Source organism: Motacilla alba, chromosome 10 (genome assembly GCF_015832195.1).
Source record: "Motacilla alba alba isolate MOTALB_02 chromosome 10, Motacilla_alba_V1.0_pri, whole genome shotgun sequence".
NCBI lineage: Eukaryota > Metazoa > Chordata > Aves > Passeriformes > Motacillidae > Motacilla > Motacilla alba.
Genome location: NC_052025.1, coordinates 587,578 through 612,218, shown reverse-complemented (window position 1 = coordinate 612,218; position 24,641 = coordinate 587,578). Strand labels below are relative to the sequence as shown.

Here is a 24,641-nt window from a genome sequence, read left to right as displayed (position 1 = left end):
TGTGCTCTTTTCCCTCATGCAGGAGGTTCCCCTCGTGCTTTTGACACTCATCTTACAACTTCTTGGGCTTCTGAAGCATCAGGTAGGGCACTCGACCCTTGCAAACACAACTCCGCGAGTAGATTTGACTTTTTGCATCCCGTGTCCCGCGTGGGACGACCCAGGACTTGAGCTCTCGGGTCAGTCCTGAGACAAACGGCACGAGCATAGGGGGAGGGCGGTACCGAACGCAGGGACAGCAGCTAATTAGCGTTGATCACCTCCAGCCGAGGGCTGCCCGGTGCACGGCCCGTCCCCGCCGCGCTCCCGGGCGGTGGCAGCGTCCCTCGGCCCGGCGCCGTCCCTCAAACACAGCAGGGGTGGCTGACGGCACTTGGCCAGCTCAGCCTGGAGGAGACTGACGGGCGAGCTCACTGCGGGCTGCAGCTTGCTGCCGAGGGGCAGCGCACGGGCAGGCACTGGTCTCTGCTCAAGGGCCGGACGGAACGGCTGGAGCAGGACAGGGCTGGACATCGGGGAAAGGCTTTCACCGAACAGGCTCCCTCAGGCAGTGCTCACAGCACCAAGGCTGACAGAGTTCCAAGAGCGTTCGCAGAACGCTACCGGGTACGCGGCTCGACTCTTACGGCGCCCGGCAGCCGCTCTCGGGGCTCCTCCTGGCGCCGCCCTCACGGCAACTGCTCTGCGGCGCCGCGGCCCCGCCCGACCTCACGGCGGCGCGAGCCCCGCCCCACGCTGTTCACGCATGCGCGCGAGTGTCCGAGCCCCGCGCGGTCAGGGCTGTCACGTGACTCAGGCGGCGGATGTGGTTCCGGGTGAGCGCGGGCGCGCAGCGCGGCGCGGCCCCGCTCCCGCTCCCGCTCCCGCTCCCGCCAGGTACGGCCGCGGAGGGGCGGGAGCGCCGGGCTGGGAGCCGCGAGCCGCGGCCGGGCTGCGCGGCGCGGGGCGAGGCGGGGCCGGGCCGGGCCGCGCCGCGGGCCGACCGCAGCTGCGCAGGGGGCGGCGGATTCAGCGCTGAGGCCGGGCCGGGGCCGCGGTGAGCATGGACCCCGCGGCCGGGCAGCTCTTCGGCCCCGCTCAGCCGCGCCCGCGGCTCCCCCGCGCCGCTGCCGCCGCACAGGGATGGCTGTGAACACGTAAATCTCCGGGGCCAAAATCCCCTGCCCTGCCCCGCAGGCTTTCGCATTGTGGGGCTGTTCCGCTGCAGGCGTAGCGAACGCGCAGTACAGAGCCGCGTCGCGGAAGTCAGAGTTGCTTTCTAGTGCCTTTTGTCTTAGTTCCTCCCGATTTCCTGCTAGTAATGCAATACGCTAAATAGTGGTTAATTATTTTTGGTTGACTTGTATGTATGTTTGTTTTACAAAGGAATATCTGGGCAGGGTATAAATTCTTTGGGATTGCTTTGAGAAGTTAGCGTTTACCTTTAAATAAGTTTGAGTGGCGCAGAAATACAGACCTTCTGTTGCTCTGGATGTAGAGTTTAAAGTAGTATCCTCGGGAGGAAAGCAAAAGTTTTCAGAAGTTTTCTCTTTTAGCTGTCTGACTTTTCTGTGCTTTGATGCTGAGAGGAAAGAGTAAAAGGAGACAACTGATCTGTTATTAACTACAGTCTTTGCATCATCCCATTTTGCAAACTTGCAAGTGATAAAGTCTGGAGGGCCATCTTCAGGTTTGGGAAACTTGTCCTGGATTTATGGCTAATCTGGCCACGTTCTAAAGACCACTGGAATTATAGAAACATTTAGAAATTGCAGTGAGCTGCATCCTCTGGGTTTGTGTACCAGAAGATGCGTCTGTTTCTTGCTTTAGGCTTGCTGTAAAATCAAATGTGAAAATTACTCTTAAAAGCATCTCTTTAATGCCTGACACCTGGAATTAACTTGACACTGAGTTAATGTTTCTGTTGACACAGTGATGGTGAAATGGGGGGGGGAAATGTAGGCTAACCTTGTTTTGAAGTTGCTTTTGACTTTTTGAGATGGAAACAGCTTTCTGTTCTTTGCCTGTCAGGTACATTGTTCAGTAAAAATGCTTGACATTGTAATTGTCCAGCACCCCCACATCTAAAATAGAATAAATTTGTATTTATTCTATTTTAGATGTGGGGGTGCTGATCAAGTATTCAATATAGGTGTTAGTATTGGATAGGCAGATATGACCATGGAAACGTCTGGCTTGTAATTATTTGTGTGTTTGCCTGAGAACTCAGAGATGAAAACCTAAATAATAATTTTTGCAAGCAGCCTTTAACTTCATGAATAAAATGATCTCATGCTTTCTGTTGTCCTTCTGTCTCACCCCTGCAGCTACCCCATTTTTTAGGTATTTGGGATAGACCCGAGTCTCTGTTTAACTGTACCGTAAATTTTTATAAATGGCAATTTTTAACAGGCTTCTTAACACTGTTGTACTTGATATTCCAGAACCTGCCAGCTAAGGCAGCTTGGTATTCATGAGAGAACTCTGAAAATTACCTATTTTTCTAGGAAAAAAAGATGAAAACGCTGATGTTTGACCTCTGGTGCAAGCAGTGACATTCTTCAGATGCAAACTTAATTAGATTTAACATTCTGTTCTGGAATGGAAATTTGTTCATTAGCTATAGTGAAAGAGCAGTGGGTTTGTGTGATGTGTTCCCTTTTTGTAATACCATAACTTGCCTGTTGAGATACTTAAAAATAGAAAAGGCATTGTAGAGTACTAAAGTCCAGTGGCTCCAGTAAGAGAGCAGAACCTCCTGGCAACCCTGCATCCAGATATTCTTTGATGTGTTCAAGTTTCTGCCTTTAGATAACTCTCCATCTTCCATTTCTTTATGCAAAACAGAAAGGAATGAGCAATGGAGTGATAAGATCAGGCTTGCTGTGCTTAGAAACCAAACCTTTTTGAGCTGGCCATGAAAAGTGCTAGGATCAGGTAGAAATTATTTGCTTTTTTTTCCTATGTGACTGAAAAATACTTGCATTATTAAAATCTACATTTTCCAAATAACATTTTTAGATTTACAGCTGAATTAAAAGGGCTTTGGCATTTTAAAAAGATGTCAGCAGTGCCACAGCAAGGGTAGAAAGACAATTCTAAACTCAGCTTTAGTTTGCATAAGCAGAAGTAGACTTTTCTTTGCCTCCTAGTAAGCATTATATTAGTTGATGTAAAATAACTCTGAAGTCATCACTTTTCTAACTTTCTTGAAAAGATTACCCTTCCTTCTTAATTTCTCATTGTTCTAGTTGACAAATGATGGTGCTTATTTAGGTGAGACTTGAAGTCAAAACATCCAAACCAGCTGCTTAGTCTGGGTGTTAAGCAGGATGCTGAAAACCTAAATTCAGTCTTATCTGAAGTTGAACTCCAGGCTTGCCTTGTAAGTTGCTTTCAGGTGTCGTGTGTGGTACTTAGCAAATGATTGCTTTATAATCTACCTTAATGAGAAGCTGCTGATGAGAATTCTGCAAGTAGTGTGAGGAGCGTTCCATGAAAGCACCTTAAGCTTAGATAACTGCACAAGTAGCTTTTAAACTTGTCTTAGTACAACAGGCTTATCACAGTGTAATGAAGTAAGTGCAGGTAGAAATGCTTCTGCACTGAAAGGCTGTCCATTTGGAATTAATAGGTGTTGCTTGGTGTTTGGTATTCTTCAAAGAGCTCAAGGGGAGCATCTTAAGCCACCAGTGCAGTGACAGGCTTGGGAGGAGGGGTGGTATTTGGGTGTTTTGACTGCCAGTTTTTTTTGTCCTTTAAGACTAAGTCATGAGTTAAGGTTTACTTTTAGGTTTATAGTCACCTGCATATTTGCATCAGCTGGTTCATTCTGTGCTGCTGGTATCCACTGCCTTGTCCTCCTGACTGCTGAGGACCCCTGGGGAAACTCCTTGGGCTTCATCTCAGTGTCCTGAAACAAATGCATAGAGAACTCTGCACACATTCACTGTTACTGCTGATCCAAATGTGATCTTCCCTCTGTGCAAATATATAAAACCCACTGTTACAGCCAGCAGGTTGGTGACCAGGAGTATCCACACCTTGTATGCTGAGAACATCATCAGCTTGGTGAGAGGCAGTACTTGTTTCCAAGCAGTGCTTTAGTCAGGACAAACAGGGAGAGCTGGGAGGGCACTCACTGGGGCAACTTCTCCACACTGCTGAAGAACAACAGCTGAGAGCTGCAGGTGCTGAATGTCTCAAACAGGGAGAGTCTGGCCCTAAAGAGGAACTAGGTTCCTACCTTCTAGACATTTTATTTAAATTTTCTGGGTGAGGGAAGCAGGGAAATGTCAGTAAAACAGGCTTATATTGAGATCATTAGTGTTTAATTTTTAGTACTGCAGTTTTACAAAAAGATCACTTAGTTTTTCTTCATTAATCAACTTGGGTAGCTTTAAGCATTGCAGGACATTTTAAAATCAGGTCAGGAGAAGAAAAAATTGGATTTGTCATGAAAGGAAAGCTGGTCCTACAGAACAGTAAGTGTAATTTGGTTTTCAGCCATGTAAAAAAAAATATCTTTGGGTTAATAAGCAGTATTGGTTGCATTCAGACTTTGTACTTACTGCTGTTATGTGTTGATTGGTCCTTTGCAAAATACCACGGTTTTCATGGATGTTGATTTTCTTAATACCTTCATTGATAAGTTTACCCGTTTCTGCCAAACTTTAGAGCCAACACAGCCAAGAGCTTCAACTGGTTTGGACTTCTATGTCAGCAGAATGGTTTACCATGTTCTGTTACTGGGGATTCCCCGTTGCTGGTGATGGGTGAGCCTGAAAAACGACAGCTTTACTTGCACATCATAGGGTGAGTTCTCCAAAAATGCTGACTTAAATAGTTATCTTTAAAGTGTTTGGGTTGTTTAGGTTTTTGTTTCTGTTTTGTTTTTTTCTTTTTCTTTTTAAATGGCTTGTAGTTGAAATCTGACTGTCTGGACTTTTTCTCAAAATACACACTTATTAATTACCTCCTAAAGAATATAGACACATGTCAGGTTTCTTACGTTGTGGAGTGAACTGATCTAATCGTAAATGATAGAACAGGTTGCTCAAGGCCTTAATTTTAACTGAGGGTTGATCCTCCTTGACTGTATTAAATCCCTTCCAATCTAAATTATCTAAAACACAAGAAGTTTTGTAGAGGGTAAAAAAAAGTAAAATGGAAACAAACAAAAAACTTTTCCCTGTATTGTTTTGTTTTTATTCTGCATAATACCTCAACTTGATGATAAGTTAAAGGATGTGTTGCAAATATGGGAATTAACACAGTATTGAGCTAACACCTTCTGTTATGTTCCTGCAGCTCCTCTTTAGCCCATTGGGCTGAAGACCAGAGGTTCTGCCTGATCAGGAGTCTCTGTTAGCAATTGAAGTTAGCTGGAGAATGGAAGGGGTTGAGTTTAAGGAAGAGTGGCAAGATGAAGATTTTCCAAGGTTTTGAGTTCTTTTTTAAAGTAATTTGGATCAAACACATAACATCAGCAATAAGCTACCTCTTGGTCTTCCTGGTGAATTAATACTCAGTAATAATCTTGAAGTGATTTCCATTAATATAGCAGTTTTGAAAAGGTTTTGTGGCATATTTCTTCAGGATTGCCACTGTTGATGTTTCCAGTCTCTAAAATGAAGATTTGTAAGCTTGGCTTTGTTTATTTCCTGTGACAATATTTTGCAACTACATTGTTTGCATATTACTCCCTGTGCCTCATGGCCCAAATATTTCATTAAGCAAAATTTCTGAGGAAAGTCTTTAAAAGTTAATGCTGCTACTGATGCTCGGGCCTACAAAAAATTATCAATCAGCTCTAGATGCTGATTGATAACATGAGTGAACTACTTCTGTAATTTATTTCACATCAAATTTTGTCAAGCAAGAATATGATGAGTTTTCTAAAGGATGACACACTGGTAGTAGTCAGTGTTTTGGTATTTGTCACAGGATGGGATGGTCAGTTGAATGCTGTAAAGGAATTTTCTGCTGCCTTGGTGTTTGTTAACTGGAAGCTTGAACTTAGGCTATAAGTAAAGTTAATTCAGTGCTAACTTTACAGTGGGTTTTTGTAGTAATGTGTTAAGTCTTAATATAGCATTTAAAAAAAAAAGTCAAAGCAGGTTTGTAACAATAATTTCTTTGTGTCCCAGGCCCCTGCCAGAGGATGATCCTGTTGAGTCTGATGCATTGGCTGCAGCTGGAACAGAAAATGAAGCTGGTAAGAACATTCCACTCCAGTCCAGCTGATTGCTTCCGACTTAAATGACTGTTTTAAAGCTCCTTGGTGTGGGGGGATTTTTATGTTTGTTTTTTGTTTTCTTTTTTCTTTGTTTTTTTCTTTGTTTGTTTGTTTTTGTTTTTGGTTGTTTTTTTTTTTAATTGGTTTTGGGTTTTTTGGGGGGTTTTTTGGGGTTTTTTTTGTTTGTTTGTTTCACTGATTGGAGTTTTGGAGGTTTTTACATTTAAAATTTGTTTGGATTTTGTCTGTCTGCTTTACTTGCAGCATTTCCAGTGCTGGATTGGTAATCTGATTTTATTCCTTGCTTTCAACTCCTGTCTAAGTCATGCCAGTATTTGCCTTGTACCTCAAAGCATTCTGTGTATTCACAGAACAGGTTCTTTAATTTTAGGTCCTTACTGTTGTCTGTCAGTCTTTTTTTTTTTTTTTTTTATCTTGTATATAATTTTCTATTTTATCAAAGATGGTTATGATGTTACTGAAGCCTAACAAAAGCACGTGCTAGGGACATGAATCAGTTGTATTATTTGTGAGGATGGAAAGAGTGTAATATCTGGAGCAGCTCCTGTGACATTTGGATGCAGCAGGCAGGGGTAGTAGTGTCTGCCACCCTGCTCAGACTGTGTATGTGCAATGGATAACTTGAGAACTTTTACCTGCTGTTCTTTCCATCTCCTATTAAAATCTTACTCCAAAGATACCTTGTTTAAATTATGGGCATTGATTTATAATGCATTATAAGAAAGGACTGTGCTCTTCTGTCTTGGTAATATGCTTATCTAAACTTGCTTTAGCTTTGAAAATAAATAATTTGCTTTCTTTAGATACAGAGGGTAATGGAACCAAATTGAGAAAGAAACTAATGGCTCCAGATATTAGCTTAACTTTGGATCCCAGTGAAGAATCTGTTTTGTCTGATGACTTGGATGAGAGTGGAGAGATTGATTTGGATGATTTAGATACTCCTTCAGAAAATAGCAATGAATTTGAATGGGAAGGTGAGTATTTTGGTTCTTTTGTCTGATACTCTAAAATATTTTCTTATGTGCAGGTTTACTGTTTCTCTAGTAAGAAATAGCCATGATTCAATAGTGCAAAAGGAGAAATGCAAAGGGAGTGATTATATTGGGAATTAGAGATAGATGCAGTGACTTTTTAAAGAGCTAATCAGACCTCATCTGATTAATAAACAGGCAAACAGTTACTAGCTGTAACTGCAGGTAAGCTTAGGTGAAGATAATCTACATATGCATCTATAAGACTTGAAGTTATGGAAAATCCTCTATTGCAGTAAATTTTTAGGAACCACCCAACAGAAAAAAAGTACACAATTATTTTACATGTGTTAGAAATGAGTTTTAAATGGAGGGAGCCAAACAAAGAGATATAGACTAGCTACTCAGAAATTGATGAATTCCAATTTAAGGAGGACTGAAAAGTATTTTTAAAAATACTAAGTATACCTGATCTCAAATTTTCCTGTGGTGACAATGAGAAAAGCTGAGTAGCCTTAGAGTATGCATATTTCCAGACTGACTAGAGGCAGTAGAAGAGCCTATTTTATGTAGAGAAATTCTGAAATGACTTCATAGGAATTTAAAGTAGCTATAGCCACACTAGTAATGATCACAGTTTTAAGACATTAATAGGTGTTATATATTATAGGCAAAACTTGGAAATTCTAACGAATTTTATTTGAGATAAACGTTTTGTGTAGGACTTAAAGCACGAATTTCAAACTTGGCGTTTAATGATGTCTTAAGGCCCTCTTTATGGAAGCCAAGAACAGTTGCGTTGGGCAAAATGGAGTCTCTAACATCCGTAAACTTCATGGTTTAGGAATGTCTCTAATAAGTAAATATGTAAACTCAATTATTATTTTCTCATCCTGAAAAGAAAATAATTTAAATTCCTGAATAAACGGGAAGTTCTCTTTTCACTGTTAATGTTTGAAACACTACCTGTGGAGAAAGAAACACTCTTGAGAATAAGGGGGTGGTTTTGGTTTTTAAATAGCTAAAGGCATACTGCAGTGGAATTTTTCTTAACAGACTTTATGTTTAAATTTGTGAAAGGATTTTCACTGTTTTAAAGAACAAAAATTGTATTTAGAGTTACTTTTGCAGTGATGCAAAGGAAATGTTCCGGATGTTTGTGTCTTGTTTTTAAAAGTGGCTGAAAAGGGTTTCTGTCTTTTCTTCCTTTAATGCTGCTGCCTTCATTTTCCTGGAAGGATAGTTTCAATTAACAGCTTTGTTTCGGGAACAGACAACTAACTTGCAGTAGGTTTTTCTCGCTTTGGGTAAGGTCCATGCAACAAAGTCAAGAATCACAATTTCATTGAAGCAAATTGTCTTACAGATTCCTGTCAGCACAAATTTCATATGTTTTGATTGCACACATGAATTAGATTTAATTTCCAATAGATTTGTCTGCATGTCTGCTTGCAAGGTACCTCAATGTTTTAAATCATGCTTCATGTAAATCTGTGATCAATCTCTGTAATTCTCATTGGAGTTAACCACTTTGTCTATTTGGTGAAATTCATTGAGGTCTGTGTTTTGAAAGCCTACAATTAATTAGGCTTCTCCATGAATGGAAATTTTTCACATACTTGTAACAGAGAAAATTACAGTGAACAGATAACTGCCAACAGGAGTGCGTTAATTAAAATATCCATGACATCAGCTGGCGTGTCTGGCTGAAGAATACCAAAATAGATTAGATAGCAAAGTGGTTAACTCGTGTTTTAGCTGATTGCCTCTGTGAGTGGTATTCATAATGGCTCTTCAACACGTTCTCATTTTGACAGATGATCTCCCAAAACCAAAAACTACTGATGTCATTAGGAAAGGCTCACTGGCTGAGTACACTGTGACAGAAGAGAAGGATGATGGTCGCCGCTGGCGTATGTTTCGGATCGGAGAACAGGACCATAGGGTGGACATGAAGGCAATTGAACCATACAAAAAAGTTATCAGTCATGGTGGTAAGGATTGATGACATGCTCTGGGCAACTGTTGAGCAGCTACTTCTTAGCTGGGGAGGCAGAGGAAGAGCTTTGGGCATAAAGACTTTTATCTTTATGTCTTTGTAATTCATTTGTTGCAGTGTTAAGACGTGGTTGATATAATAATTTTTTCCTCTATTTAACTAAAATTGCAAAATGTACACATGGTCATATGTACTAAAATGCGCTTCTGTAATAAGATATATTTACTCTATCCTACAGTGTCACTGCTACCTAAATTTTTGGTTTCTAGACTATTGAAAACATTAACTCTCCATCTAGTAAGGCAGAAATCAATTAATGACTCTTTCCAACAGTCTGTGAAGTTTAGGTTGGAAGAAAAGTTGATTAAACCTTAAGAACATAAGATATTATTAAATGTACTGAGGTTTACACTGAAACATTGGTTATAGATACAGTGTTTGATTGACATCAGCTTCAGCTGTTGCTTTAGAAGTAAACAAACTCGAAAAAGATACCTTGATGTCTTCTGTAACTCTATGAATGTTTCCATAGGGATAAGGTAAATAATGAAAAAGCTTACTGAATGTGCTTGACTTTGTGTAAATGTAGTCAGTGTATTGTCACCTTTGTCACTACTGCTGCTTATTTCTTTTTAGGTTATTATGGTGATGGGTTAAATGCCATTGTTGTGTTTGCTGTTTGCTTCATGCCTGAGAGCAGCCAGCCTAACTACAGATACCTAATGGACAATCTATTTAAGTAAGTCATCCTCTGCCTTTCTGGGTTTTTGTAATTTTTAATAAATTTGAGCACTACTAGGAGTTACTTTCAGATGAAGATTGTGGATATTGAGTTTTCTTTGCTTGTCTCTCCAGGTATGTAATTGGCACTTTAGAGTTGTTAGTAGCAGAGAACTATATGATAGTTTACCTGAATGGTGCAACAACACGGAGAAAAATGCCAAGTTTAAGCTGGCTTAGGAAATGTTACCAGCAAATTGATAGAAGGTAAGAAGCTCTACAATATTTTCTTACAATATTCACATGCCTGGAGATAGACATGTTTAGGAAAAACTGCTGTTTAATGTGGTGTCTGGTCCCTTCTGGTTAAGATTTGATGAAGGAAATTGGTGTACTGAAAACCTTTTCCTAAGTCAGGCAATGTGGGATGATGCTACAAACATGCCTGGGTAGTGTTGTGTGGTGGATTTTTTTGGTTGGTTGGGGGTTTCGTGTATGCTTTTTGTTACTGTTGTTCTCAGGGTGGTTTTTTTTGTGAAAACAGTACTCTTAGAATACTGAATATTGTTATCCTGTAGACTATCCTTACATCCTTATCCTTACAACTTAATGTATTAACATAATGCTAATAAGAGAGGTTCTTTGTGAACCACTTCATGATTAGTTCTGTAAAAAGATTCAAAGGAGCTTCTCCTTGGAATATTATTTCCTTATCAAATTGATACTGAATCTTTAGTTTTTATTTTACAGTTGTGTAATTTTTTTTTCCTCTGATGGAGGTTGACTTCTAATAATGGGATGTCAGAACTCTGTGTTTATGTGACAGTTGTGCTTCTAAAAACATACTTCTTACATATTCCAAAACTCCTGGTCATGTTGCCTTTTTGTTCTAGTAATTATCCATTATTTAAATCCTTCAGGTTAAGGAAGAATCTGAAATCACTGATCATAGTTCATCCTTCCTGGTTCATCAGAACTCTCCTGGCCATCACAAAACCTTTTATTAGGTAATGCTCTGGAAGCTTTTTCATAAATAATTCTGACAACTGTGTTTGCTTTGAACTTAAAAGACTGTTTTAATATTGACCTAGTGAAAAATGTTTAGAGTTGTAACTGTACCCTGCATTTGTTCTTCCACAGCTCAAAATTCAGCCAAAAAATTAGGTATGTCTTTACCCTGGCAGAACTAGCTGAACTCATCCCCATGGAATACGTTGGCATCCCAGAATGCATAAAACAGTACGTTTTATTATTCCAACATCTTCTACATTGATCATGGTTTAGGACTGGTTGATGTTGTAATCAGTGTTTGGTTTGAATGTAACACTTGGCACATAATGACTTAACTGAGATGATTGCTCTCTCTAGGAGGAGTGTCCATGCTCGACCTCATTGCTGAAGGCAGTTTGGAATGGAGTAGCATGGACAGCCAAAATGTTAATGTATAGTCATTTTCACATTGGAGCTTTGTACAATTACTAAGTTGTGGTGTGCAAATTAAGCCTTCTAGAGAAGGTCTCATTCCAGTTGTTCTGCACCTTGGTGTGTATATTAAACAGGTTTGTGAGTGAGAAATTGTGGGCATGTTGATACTGAAGTTATTTATAATGTCTTCTAAAGTGTTTAAATTAAAATGTGGAACAAATTAAGTGCTGAAATATCACTTGGATTGGGTTTTCATTTGAAAGAAAAGCAGTGATGGGAAAATGCTGAATCCCTACCCACTACAGTTCTAAACTACTTTGGTAAAGAAATGAAGACAGCATCAGTGTAATTTTTTTTCCTTCTCATCCAGATAAAAATAGCCATTTTAACATCAGCACAGTTCTGCTGTCAAACAAGATGATGATCCTTTTGTCAAAAGCATTTGTGAATGCAGTAATAAAGTAGAAACCATAAACTTGAGTCTTAAGAAAACCAGATGAAAACACTAACAATTCTGATGACAGCCTATTAGCGGGTATGACACACAAAACCCTGTGTTGTCTGCATGGTAATAGGTGACACAAACTGGGGGAAGGTGGCCCAGTGTCACTGAGGGCACAGCCTTGCTGGACAAAGCCTCGTGGCCCCTGCAGATGGCTGGTTATTTCAGTAGACATCCAGCTGCTGTCAGTTCCACAATTTAACTCTGTAAGACGGAAAAACAGTTTTCATGGGGTGGGAGTGAAACACATGACAAAGCTGAGGCAGCCTTGTGCTGTCTTTAGAATTTTTCTGACTGGGGTTTTATGGGTGTGTTATGAATATTCAGACTGTCATTCTGAGTTTTACAAGATTTCTCTCTGAATTGATGAACCTTTAACTGTTCTGCAAAGTCTGGACATGGTTAACTTAAAGAGTTAATTCTCAGATTTCTGTGGAGGATTGTATCTGGCTTCAAACTGTTATGGATACAGACTTTAAATTTTATTGATGAATGCTAACACTATACAAGAGGTCATACTGAATTTGACTACAGCCTCCCAAAAACTCACTTCCTTTTCAAACCACAACATCATAGTAACTAAATCTTAATGCTTTTTGTTCAATGCTAATAAATGTTGGAGGTACAGTGTGTTTTTTTCTTAATTACATCAGTTTCAAAATTTGGTGTTTCTGCAAACTCTACTGATACTAATACTGGTTTGCAGCTTGTGTTGATTTTGGCCTTTATATATTATATTTACTGAAATAAAACTTTTCCTCACCAAGGTATGAAGAAGAAAAGTTTAGAAAGAAACAGAAAAGGTATATTTATCTTTTGATTAGGGTTGCATATATGGGATAAGACAATTTGCACTGCAACTAACTCCCAATTGATTGGCTTGCATAAAGGAATAAGCATTTGTAAATATAAACATGCACTAGTGCCCAGATGTTTATGCATGACAGCAACTATACTGTACTTGCAGGCAGTATGGAATCTGTACGAACTCACCCTGGGTGTTCAGACAGCTATTTGCAAATAGTTTCTATTACACTTTTATGTGAGATGCTCACTTCTGAGGGGATACATGGGTTCTCAACTTGAAGTAGTGCTTCTGTATGAACCCATTAAAGCAAATGTCATTGTTTCTAACAGGTATTGATCTCTGGAGATGAGCTGTATTTAGGTGCTAAGCTGTAGCTATGCATTAGCAGAGATGCAACTCTGTAAGAAGTTCTAATCCTGAATCTTGTATTTTTGGTATTTGCTACCTTTTTAGTTATTAACTTGCATAGATGCAATCTAAATTAGTATTTTAGTGATGCAATCTAAATTAGTATTTTAGTGCTGTTTGTATTTGCAGTGCCTAGGTTCCTTCCTAATAAATACTGGATTTCCACTTTGTTAATTTCCAGTCTCCTGCTAACTATTCAAGCTATTCCACAGATGATGAATGTTTTGAATTGATATGTTATTTTTTCACTCACTAACAGACTGAAAGATTTTGCTACTAACTTTGGAGGTTTTTTATTTACTTTTCCTTTGTGTGCCTAACTGTTAAGGAAGGCTTATTGTCTAAATTGGGTAGAGGAACACTGAGATTGAAGTAAAAGGAATTTAAATTATTTCTGGAAGCTCACATGTAAATCTAGTCATGTGTTGAACATTCTTCAGGAATTACTCCAATTAAGTGATAATTTAAAAAATCTCCAATAGAACAAGCACTTTTTAGTGTCCCTGTTGATAACTTCACCTATGCTGCCATCACTTTTGTAAAAAGTAATATTTCTTCAGTGAAAATTAGATATAGACATCACAGGCAGAATTGGATACCGAGCCTTCAGTCAGGTAGAAAGCAGCTCCTTTTTATGGATTTGTGGCCCAAAGGAGCTGTCACTGTTTCTAATCATTTTGAAAAATTGTCTGGTTAGAGTTTGAGAGACTAGACAGGTTTGTTAGACAGATTGTTAGGGGTAGTATCTCACTTTAGAACTGCTGTTGGTTTTAAAATTAATTTACCTCCGTGCACAACTTACTTACTAGAAGATGTTATCAAGATTGTAGCTTGTTCTTACTGTAAAGAGGAAAAGTACATTTTGTGCAGGGCTTCCAATCCAGTCATCCCCTGGTTTCTGCAAAGCAGCACTTTGTTTGCTGGTCCCAAGGCAGATAGTTAAAAATAAGGTACAAAATCAAACCCACTTTTATCAGCATGATGGTGAATTTTTCCAGGGTAATTGCAAGAGTCTTAGGACATAATAGAAAAATTATTGCAGTTAAGGAGCCTTTTCACTTTTGTTAATTCAACTAGTGATGTTAGATTTAATGTTGTAGTGATTAAGCCAAGAAGGTAATTCAGTGCTTATGAATTCATCAGAGTGGTAGTGCTTGCCAGTATTGTCATGTTACCTGTACTGTATTTCTGCTTGCATTTGTTATTATGAGCACAGGCCATGCTTTTTTTCTTCTGTAGTCAAACTTGACTTGCACTTTTTAAATGCTTCCTCTCAAGTGCTTTAGTTACTTAAATGGTTTCCTAACAATTTTAATTGATTTCTAGGGGGTGGTAGGAAAATAGATATTGAAAAAAACCCAAACATCATGACTACACTAAATAAAAACCTTTAAATATTTAATTACTAAAACTTTTTCCAGATAAAAGCTTTGTGTTTTCCTGTTAAGGGTAATCATTTTTCTTAATAATATGAGCTATCAAACTATGTTAACATAGTTTAATCTTACTACTTTTTTTGCTAAGCAGAGTTGACCAAGAGCTGAACGGAAAACAAGAGCAGAAAAGTGAACAGTAAGTTTGGAGTTCAGACAACACTGAAGAATATGCAGATGGAAAGATGCTGTTTGTGCTCCATTACAGTGCATTCTCTGTGTGTATGTATTATATAAGCTGTTGCAAAAGGTGCTTTGGACTAGCACACAATGAACTGCTTACTGCTGTATTGGTTTGTCTTGACTTTAAGTGCTGTTTATGTAATCATTTTATACTGCTAAATGGCAAAGAACCCTATGTTTTCAGAGGATGTTCTTGCAACTGTTTATCTAAATGATGCATGTTCTTCAGTAAAATATTTATATACCTAAATGTTAAAGGAAAGAGATAATATATATATTTTTATGACTGAACAATATACTGTGTGTACCTGCTGAAGGAATTCATTTGCAGGTAGACAAGGCCATAAGTTACTTGTTGTTATTGTATAAATCTGTTTTGCTGTAAATGGTCAAGTGCATTTCTTTGTTGTCGTGAAAACTTGTTTGGATATTAGCAACCCGTTATTAACTTGGCTTTCACAAATACAGAGATCCTTATTTTTGTTCATTTACCTTACACAAGCTCTCTCCTTTACCTCACTAGAGTGAGCTTCAACTTTGGTGTCTTTCAGTCCATCATTCAGGATGCAGAACTGCAGCTCTGTGGGTGGCAGTTTGTTGGCCAGGACGTTTAAGCCTAAGCCACAAAAGCTGAAATGTCTGAGTGGTAAGATACCAGACCTTTTCAGTTGAAGTTGTGAATTTAGATTCTGCTTCAGTATTTCAAGACTGTCTCAGCTAGCAGTAGGAAATGAGGTCATTGTAGTTCTTTGTGGATGAATCTTGATTGTTACTGGTGGGAACTCTGGTCATCCTCATTAGAACTCGGGAGCTACACAGGTATTCTAGCCACAATACCATTTTTTGGACAGAAATATGAGAAGTCTTATGCTACCTGTGTCATTCTTGTAGATTAAACATCCATTTCTAAAGCTGTTAGGCACATGATACCAGCACTAATTTATCTTTTAAGAAGTGTGTTAAAGGTTGGGGTGTTTTCACTCTCCACAGTGGTGGTAAATCTGTGTCTGCAAGAGGTCTTCATAGACACATAAATAGTGTGTCTAGGCTTACTGGAACAGCAGTAAATGCACTGGTTGGTACATTGTAAAAGTTTGTAACATCTTTTGATAAACATTGCATTTTCCATGTAAGGGCAGGTGTATGCAAATAAATTCATTCAGGAGTTGAGCAATATAATGTAGCAAGTATATTAAATCTTGACTTTTGGTATTTATTGTACTCACAATTTTGTCTTAATGCTTAAAAATATCACTTTTTAACTATATTTAATGTTGCTCAGTTACCTTATTAAAAAAAAAAAAAAAGTTATGTTCAACCAGGTTATTGCATGACACTGATAGATAGCAATTGTGAGATACTCCCTGGTCAAGACTTACCGAGTAACAATTAATCCACTGTCTCCAATGATAACTGCATAGACTCTGAGAGCATATGGATGTCAGGTGAGGGAAAACTGCTCATGTCTCTGGAGGTTTACTTAAGTCTGCAGTTCAGATACTTTCATCTCAAGATCTAAGTCCTTTTGTTGCAGTAGTTTCTGTATCAGAGTTTCAAGGAGATTGATAGGCAGGATGTATTCACACAACAGACAATACCAATGCAAGTTACCTTGCATCCATGCCATCAGGTTTGGATCTTGCTCTGAAAGCAGAACACAAATGCACTTTTTTTGGGGCTGTCTTATCTCCTGCTTCAGTTTTGATGTTGACACAAATTAAAGTAAAGTTCAAGTCAGTACATGGAGCTCTTGCAGCCTTTTTACTTTGGATACTTCCATGGTGTGGTCTGTACAACCGTGCAAATCTGATTTTTACTAAGCTAAACAGGAAGCATTCTGATTATCTCATTTTCATTTTTTCCTAATTGATAAAAGGATTAATTAGTCTCAGTAAAATTATATTCTTAATGGAGGGATTGTAGTTCTCTGTGTCCTGTGGCTTCCCGTGTGTACAGTGCAGTACAGAGTAGCTGTTCCTCTGTATATGCCACATTTACCAAATGACGGGATTGTTTTTGTATTTCCCGGTGGCCAAGGATTCTACAGTTTCATGCTGCAGTAGTATGATTTCTTTTGGAAATGTGTATGTGCTTATAAATGGTTTATTTCTCTAGTATAAGTTGTTGTGAATGAGTATACAGTACAGCAATTGTTCTGTCTCTAAAGATATGCAGCTTGAGAAAGAAGCGTACCAAAGAATTATTCCCCTCTGCCTCCTTGCAGCTCATCATTTAGTGGTGAGGTAGATGTTTACAAAAAGCAAAGTGGTCCCAAAGCTATGGATAATGTTTTGTCAAAGGTAATTTTTTGAAATCTATAATATAATGTAATATATTTTAATATTTAAAAACCTGGAAAGTTGGAATGTCATACTTAAATAAAAATTATTTAAAAACTTGAATCACTTTGTGATAAGATACAGTATTAGAGAGAATTCACCTTTCAAGGGCACTTCCTTCTAAAAGAGTAATTTTGCTAGAATTTGGTGAGCCCTGTCAAGAAAAAATTTCATGAGTCACTGATTTACCTCTGATTTGGAGGTCTCATTAGTTTATATATATTTATATATGTAGTAATAAATCACTACCTTTCTCATTACTGCTGTGCACAGCTGAAACAGAGATGTTTGGGCCAGTGGGCTCTCGATGTGACATTTCCTAAAGATTTCTGCAACAGGGTAAATTCAGAAGTGGCAAAGAGATTCTACAGAAAGTGTCATTAAAAACTGTTGAGTAGACTCTGGATTTGCTTGAATGTTCTTGACCTGTGTAATATGGCAGAGCCATGTTCCGTTGGAGGGTAATGGGAAAGGATTTAGTAGTGAAACAGATTGAAGAACTTGTATTCCAGAAAGGGTAGAACTAGTTAGAATAATATGTAACCTTCTTCATAACAACACAGTTTGGCATATTTTCTTCCTTTACTCTCAGTAAACAAGTGAAGAACAGCCCCAGTTGCTGTGAGGAATGTTGTACTGAGAGACAGCAGCTACACTACAAATTGCAGTCCACTAGGATATTAGAGCCTGGATCTGTTTCAGCAGCTTTGTTGCATCATACTCTAAATGCTCTAATGACAGTTTAAAACTTTCAGCAGTTAATTGTGTCATACTCCAAGGTTAGATTACATGTGGTAGTTAATGGAATCTTTTATGAAGGACCTCAAGTGTGTCATGGCCAGGAGAAGGTGTTGGTGGTGCCTGGTCATGTCAGCTTCACTGATTCAGTCTGCTGAAATGTCTGTAGTTGACTGGAAAATATTAAAGTACATTGTGAATAGGCACTTTATTAACTAAATCTGTCACAAGGTAGAAAGTTTCTTGGTTAAGAGGCTATTTCTTTCAGTGTCAAATTTTTGTCAGTGCATGCTACCGATTTATACAGTATTTAGTATCTAGAAAGATGGTTTAAATTCATGTCTTCTCAAAAGCTGTTGTATTTGAGACTTGAATTCTCAAAAACCTCATATGAGGAACGGAGAGGGGAGGGATAACAGCATGCAAGCTTTTTGTAACCACAGAAGCCTTACAAATCATGCAAAGTTCTCACTCAGTCCTTGTGGATGCAGGTCATTCTCAAGCGGATTTGTTTCACTGACAGAAAATTTGTTTTGCTTGTCAGAGACACTTGTTTCAAGTGCCTTAATTATACTTTTTAAGGACACCTTCTTTTAGTCAGACTAACACTCTGAAATGTAAGGAATGTTTAAATATTCATATTCTGAAAGACATCTTGCATCTTTCCTAGCTTCAAAATTCTATGTTGAACTACCCTGTTTCTTTTATCTTGTCTCATTACCCATATTAAACTAACAGAAAAAAAAGAGCATTTGTGAGGAGGGTGCAGTCATGTTAGTTTTTCGTCGTTCCCTTCAAGAATGACTGAGATCAGTGAAATTAAAGTCGTTCTTTGCTCAATTAGATTTTATTTTTCAGTTTTGCAATTTGAACTGCCCAGATTACTCTGAATTACATTATTTTTTTTTTAGTATTGAAAATGATCTGAAGAGAAGCTATCAGAGTGCTTTCCAAAAGTCCTTATCTTAACCATGTTCCTAACTCTTGCTTGCTCAACTGCTAGTTAATACTGGTAAGATTGAATTCCAGGTTAATAATTACAAATAAACATTCATGGAGGACAGATGCTTAGTTTACCAGTGGTTCTGCGGTTCTGCAATGTTTCTTTTCATTAACAAAACCTTTTTATTCACAAGAAGGACCTGAGCAGTAAGGTGCTCTAATGGTTAAAACGGTACATTGGAAGGTTAAGATAGAATGATTATGATGTCAGTTAGTGTCTGTAAACCTTATTGTGGGTGATAATGGGAATCGTGCACTGTTTAACAAAATGAAGCTGTAGTAATCATGCAAAAGCACAAATTGTGAGTCATGGACAATAGAACTGGCTTCATTGGGCTAGTAACACTCTTCACAGATGTGACTATTTTCCTTTGTCCCTCTAATAGGAAAAATGTAAGTAGAAGACCCTTCACCTACCTCTTAAGAATATTATCATCCTTTCTTTTTAAATGAGCTTGTTTTCTGCGTTCCTGGGCGTCACGGGGTAGTGTGATGAGCACGCGTGTGGATGCGCTGGCGGTCTCTACAGGCCGGCTGTTTGTAGCGAGGCGCAGCTGCGCCCAATGCCGGCCTTTGCTGGGCCCGGCCCCGCCCGTTCCGCTTCCGGGCCGCGCCGGCCGGGGGGGGCCGCGCTTCCGGCCGCGCGCGGTGAGGGCCGATGGCGGCGCTGGGCCGCGGCCGGGGCCGCCCCCGGGGCGGCGGTGGGGCCGGAGCTGGGACCGGGACTGGGGCCGGGACCGGGACCGGGACCGGGACCGGGGCCTGGTGGGACTATGGCGGGGCCGCGCGGTGCCCGGCTGCCGCCCGGAATGGCTCCGGCCGGGATGGCTCCCAGAGGCGGGCCGGGCTCTCGGTTGTGCGGCCCCGCCGCCGGGAGCGCGCCCGAGGGTCGGACGGTGTTGCGGGTGGTCTTTTAGACTGTGTATGCTCCGCTGTGTGCGCCCGACGGGCTGGGCTGTGGGACGTGGAGGGTTTTATTGTTACCTTTGTTTGTTTTCAATGAGAGCGAGGACAGCCCAGGCGCGCAGCCGTGGATGACCAGGACGTGTCCAGCCCACTCGGTAAACCATGGCGTATCAGCTGTATAGGAACACCACGCTGGGCAACAGCCTTCAGGAGAGTCTGGATGAGCTCATACAGGTTGGGGGCCTGGGGTCTGGGCGAGTAGCTTAATAAAGACAGAAGTTTTTATCCAAACGGCTTTGTCGTTCCTGTGTCGGGGTACTTACAGCGAAGGTTTGGGAAACTTCCTGACTGAGATCATAAGGGTTTGGTGCTCCGTTCACTTGTGATGTTTTTTGCTTTGCATTCTAGGTAAAGAAAAGTGTTTTATGTAAGTGGCATAATCTCATGTGGCTCAGTAAATTAACAACCAGCTTAAACTGGAACATTATAGTAAATTTGCTGTTCTTCTGATTATTTCCAGTAAATATTTATTGTAAGAGATCTTTTTGTAGTACAGGATTGAAATACAAAAATGGAAATAAATACAGGAACATAATTTTTTGTAGAGTGTTCTGGAGATCTGCTTCATTGAAGTGAGCTTTGTTTTGATGTTTTTAACTTATACTGTATGTTTGAGCTTACTTTGAAACAACTCAAAACTTGTTTTGTTTTCTTTTCGACTACTTCAGTCACAGCAAATCACACCTCAGTTGGCCCTTCAGGTGCTACTTCAGTTTGATAAAGCTATAAATTCAGCACTGGCACAGCGAGTCAGGAACAGAGTTAATTTCAGGGTAAGGAAATGATATCTTAAAGTTTTACATGAGATACAGCAACTAAGTGTTGATGCAGAATGTTATTTAAAGCTGTGTGCTCAAAACAAGAACTTAAGAGGGTTCATTTTGGCTCTGATAATGACTGTTTACATGTATGTTCTGTATACAGCTGTGAGGCTCGTTACCTTGTTCTGCCAGGATCTTTTGAATGAATGCAAAAATCAGATTATGAAAACAGGAAAGAGAGAATTGCTTTTTTGGTGGATAACATTGCCATCCTCAGTGTCTTGCAGATGAGGAGGGAGACTTCTGCTTCTCGCAGCTGTCCCTAGCAAAAGTGAGATGAGGCCAGATTTTCAGCCACATGAATAATGTGAAGAGAGACTAGAGAGTTTTAGATCCACACTTTCACTGGATCATTTTATAGCTATTTTCTGTAGGTATCATAGAAAAATAAGTTGTGGGTGTTCCCAGTCAGCCACCCTAAAACAGCCAGCAACCTGTTAAATGTCAACTTCTATGTAATGTTGAGGGAAAAAAACCACAAAACCCAGCTTTGTGTTAACTTTTGTTGTGATACTTCTTTATAGTCTATGTAGAACTCATTCATGATGTGGGTTCCTAAAAGACTAGATTTTTAAACAATATAGAGATGTTAAAAATAGCATAATTTCTCTAGCACATCTAAATTGTTTTGTATACGTAGCATGGTATAAAAAACAGTTTAGCATGTGTTTAGTGGATAAATTTTAAGAATGTAACTTGCAGCTTAAGTTTTAAGTTCAAGAATGTTAATTTAAAATATGTAAAAGTGAAGATCAGAAGTTTTCCACGTTGACATGTCCAGTAATACATCGCATAGGAGGGATACCCCTTTATGTCACGTATGTCAGTTTTGTCATGATTTTTTATTGAAGCTACCACTTGGTTTAAGCAATTGCAGAATTCACATATTGTTATGATCACTGCTGTATCTGATTTTTCTAATGGCCCAATATTTTAAGAAATGCTTCCTGCTACTGATCTTTTGTATACATTAGAAAAATTGTAAAACTTTGCCTACCTGCGGAGCCTCCCCTTGGCTATCTGTAACGGTGCTCTGTGGTCTTGAGAATTTCAGCCACTGGAGGGCACGTAAACTCCAGTTTTCCTCAGAATTGCTTGCTTGCCAGTTTGTATGCATTCAGGTCCACTGTTGGCTTTGTAGCAATCTCTTCTAGAAGGGACATAGTTCAGAAGATACTCATCATATTTTCTGTTGCTTTTGAGATGCGTCCTATAGCAAATCTCTCTTGTCTTTTTATAGGGGTCTCTGAACACATACAGGTTCTGTGACAATGTATGGACATTTGTACTGAATGATGTGGAATTTAGAGAGGTCACTGAACTTGTGAAAGTGGATAAAGTGAAAATTGTAGCATGTGATGGAAAAAGTGAGTATGAAATACGATATAAATGAATGATATAAATGAAATATGATATAAATAGGCTGAGACATGAGACTTGATTGTTTTTAGAAAGCTTTGACCAAATGTCTTATTAAAGCTAGGTTGACTGTATGACTTAGACAGAAGTAGGGCTCTGTATTCCCTTTTACATGTGATGAAACATGAAACAAAAGCCAGCTAAATGCTTCCCTGACTCATAGGCACTGAGGTAGAACCGTGTTAGGGACTGCTGTGCACCTGCTGCTGGGAAGTACATAATATTAGAGCAATTAGAAGGTCAGAAGTAGTCTTTATTTTCTGTGTGGTGAGTTTTCTAGTACTAACCTGTTTGTTAGGATAGCACCATGTTTTACTGAATCTAAAGGGTGCTTCTGCTGTCTGAGCAAGGAATTGTCTGAGAAAAGTGTCTAAGCAGTCACTCTCTGGATTTGATAGTTGGGGACACAAACTCATGAAAATCTTTTGCAAATCATAAGACTTATTTGTTGCCTAACAGACCCTCTGTATGTACACTGCTTGTAGGGTTTTACAGTCCATATCTGCTTGACTGGATTACTTTTGTCCATGTCCCTTGAGATTCTTTAGTGGAAAAAGTAATTCAGTGACTTTTGTGGCAAGCTGCTTTATAAGTTTTAAAACCGTCAATGTGGCAGAGTGTTGCTAAAGCTGTGTGAAACGATGCTGCTTGTTTCATCCTCAGAGACAGATGCTAAAAGCAGGAACTGAGCATGGAAAAGGCTTTATTTAAATGCACCATAGACCTCTGAAACAGGTTCTTCATGGCTTCCTGACCCTGGCATGCTTACAATAGTCCCTTCAAGTTGTAGTTCTAAAGAGCTGACAGAATTTATTGTTTTCTTAACTTCTGGTATTAGCCAAGCATACAATCTTACTGCTTGGTTTTTGTGTGCTTATTATAGCTAGTGGAGGAAACCTTACTTTCCAAGTATTAATAATTTTCATTCCTGATAAATTGTGCAGATAAGATTTAAACAACTGGCTGACTTGAAGTTGCTATTAACATTAAAACCTTTTTTTTTCCCATGAGAAGCTGACTTGTTGAAGGAACCGTACTCAAAACACTGGCTTGTCATTCTCCATATTTGAGTCAGATACTTTTTCCACAACTCTAAAAACAAGAAAGTAGTAATGGTAGTGTATCAAAAACTGCACTGGCATTAATTGGTGATTCTGACAAAAGGTCAGAACAGAGAATTGGTCTGAGTTGCTTTATGGAGATCATGCTCATTCTTGCCTCTATTTCAAAATAAATGATAAGCTACAGCCCACATTCCACCAGAGCTTGTGGTGCTGGATTTGAAAAAACTTTTTCCTTAGTAGATGATAGCCATATGTGCTTGTGGCTGACTGCAGTAAAGGGTTTGTGTATCGTTACATGTTAGAGCAAAGCTTTTAGTATTTTTAATATTAATACAGCTCTGGAGTTTTGTGCTGGCTCTTCTCAGTGTTGTTAATTGATGTGAAACAGCACAAGCAGTTCATGCATGGCATTGAGAATGGTAGAGACAATAGGGTAGGTACAGAACATGATCTAAAATGCTTGGGTAATGCTTTAGAACTTCGGGAAGATACTAGAGAAAGTTCCTGGTTCTCTGTTTTCAGTGGGGGTGTGTATTTGTCTCACTTTCTCTTTTCTTTCCTAGACACTGGTTCCAACACTGCAGAATGAATAGACCTGTGGTTTGTCTGCAATATTTTCTGTTAATATGCAGCACTTTCTGGAGAGAAGCATGGAAAGGGACTGATCATACTCAATTCCTGTGATGCAGATGTGAGTTAATCCATACTAGAAAGCATCACAGAATGACAGCGCAAGAAATACCTGTAGCATTTCTTCATTTCACCTTATAGGGCATGAATATAATGTTACCTTTTTTTTTAATTACAAGAGATACTGTTGTCTTTTTTTGTTCAAAATAATTTCTGTAATAAACTTTTATTTAAAAACTCTTGGAAGAGTGATCATTGGAAAACATTGTTTAAAACCAGCATTAACATGCCATATTTCCCAAAAATTTCTAAGTGTGTTTAGAGAAATGTTGCAAATTAAAAAGCCTTTCAGTTACAGAGTTCCAAGTGTGGTTGCACTGTTAGGTATTGCAAGAAATGTATGTTGCAGAATGATGGAGGAGGACATCAGCAAAAGCTTAGCAGCTCTTGCTGGGCAGCATGTTTGTGTGTTTGTGACTGCAGCTGTCTATAAATAGCTCTGCTATGTACCCTTGGCTGCACACTAGGGATTGGTAAGTAACCATGTATCTGTACCATGGTCTTCTCTTGTTCTACATCAGACTCAATCTTCTATGTTTAAACTTTTTTTTGTTGTGTAATAATCATGTGGTGACTGAATTTCAACCCATACAAGTATAAAAATTTGCTCTTCCGACTTCCAACTACTTGTAATCTCTTCCTGTCTCTAGACGGACTTCTCAATTTCAAGTTCTCTGTAGTCTTTTGACACTTCTAATGCAAATAATTATATATTTTCTTTTGTTTCAATTCAAGTGTGCATTTAAATCATAGAATGGCCAGGGTTGGAAGGGGCCTTAAGGATGATCTTGTTCCAGCCCCCTGCCATGGGCAGGGACACTTTCCACTATCTCAGGTTGCTCCAAGCCCTGTCCAACTTGGCCTTGAGCAATTCCAGGAATGGGACACCCACAGCTTCTCTGGGCAACCTCT

General features: G+C 39.3%; 2 protein-coding genes across 8 annotated transcripts; both read left to right on the top strand.

Moving 5' to 3' along the window:
* Positions 1 to 749: 749 nt before the first annotated feature.
* BNIP2 (BCL2 interacting protein 2) lies at positions 750 to 17,428 on the top strand. 6 transcript variants are annotated; one of them, XM_038146738.1, is made up of 12 exons: positions 808 to 876; positions 4,657 to 4,794; positions 5,290 to 5,420; positions 6,129 to 6,196; positions 7,042 to 7,215; positions 9,030 to 9,206; positions 9,848 to 9,950; positions 10,067 to 10,198; positions 10,852 to 10,938; positions 11,072 to 11,170; positions 12,626 to 12,661; positions 14,602 to 17,428. In XM_038146738.1, the coding sequence occupies exons 3-12, from the start codon at positions 5,371 to 5,373 to the stop codon at positions 14,648 to 14,650; spliced, it is 975 nt and encodes a 324-aa protein (XP_038002666.1). In that variant the 5' UTR covers positions 808 to 876; positions 4,657 to 4,794; positions 5,290 to 5,370; the 3' UTR covers positions 14,651 to 17,428. The 6 variants fall into 6 exon arrangements, with proteins under 6 accessions (XP_038002664.1, XP_038002665.1, XP_038002666.1 ...); XM_038146736.1 differs by lacking the exon at positions 5,290 to 5,420 and having other exon boundaries at positions 750 to 876; XM_038146740.1 differs by lacking the exon at positions 12,626 to 12,661.
* Positions 17,429 to 19,368: 1,940 nt separating this feature from the next.
* GTF2A2 (general transcription factor IIA subunit 2) lies at positions 19,369 to 23,909 on the top strand. Of its 2 annotated transcripts, XM_038146745.1 has the most exons (5): positions 19,369 to 19,417; positions 19,774 to 19,909; positions 20,404 to 20,508; positions 21,797 to 21,923; positions 23,603 to 23,909. In XM_038146745.1, exons 2-5 carry the CDS (start codon positions 19,838 to 19,840, stop codon positions 23,626 to 23,628), a joined length of 330 nt encoding a protein of 109 aa, XP_038002673.1. In that variant the 5' UTR covers positions 19,369 to 19,417; positions 19,774 to 19,837; the 3' UTR covers positions 23,629 to 23,909. The 2 variants fall into 2 exon arrangements, with proteins under 2 accessions (XP_038002673.1, XP_038002671.1); XM_038146743.1 differs by lacking the exon at positions 19,369 to 19,417 and having other exon boundaries at positions 19,503 to 19,909.
* Positions 23,910 to 24,641: the final 732 nt, after the last annotated feature.

Bases quoted from the DNA above. Each gene is read 5' to 3' on its own strand.
- BNIP2 (XM_038146738.1), top strand. From the start codon at position 5,371: ATGGAAGGGGTTGAGTTTAAGGAAGAGTGGCAAGATGAAGATTTTCCA. The intron at 10,199-10,851 runs GTAAGAAGCTCT...TAAATCCTTCAG, and splicing joins TACCAGCAAATTGATAGAAG to GTTAAGGAAGAATCTGAAAT. The intron at 11,171-12,625 runs GTACGTTTTATT...TTCCTCACCAAG, and splicing joins ATCCCAGAATGCATAAAACA to GTATGAAGAAGAAAAGTTTA.
- GTF2A2 (XM_038146745.1), top strand. From the start codon at position 19,838: ATGGCGTATCAGCTGTATAGGAACACCACGCTGGGCAACAGCCTTCAG. The intron at 19,910-20,403 runs GTTGGGGGCCTG...CGACTACTTCAG, and splicing joins GTCTGGATGAGCTCATACAG to TCACAGCAAATCACACCTCA. The intron at 20,509-21,796 runs GTAAGGAAATGA...GTCTTTTTATAG, and splicing joins GGAACAGAGTTAATTTCAGG to GGGTCTCTGAACACATACAG.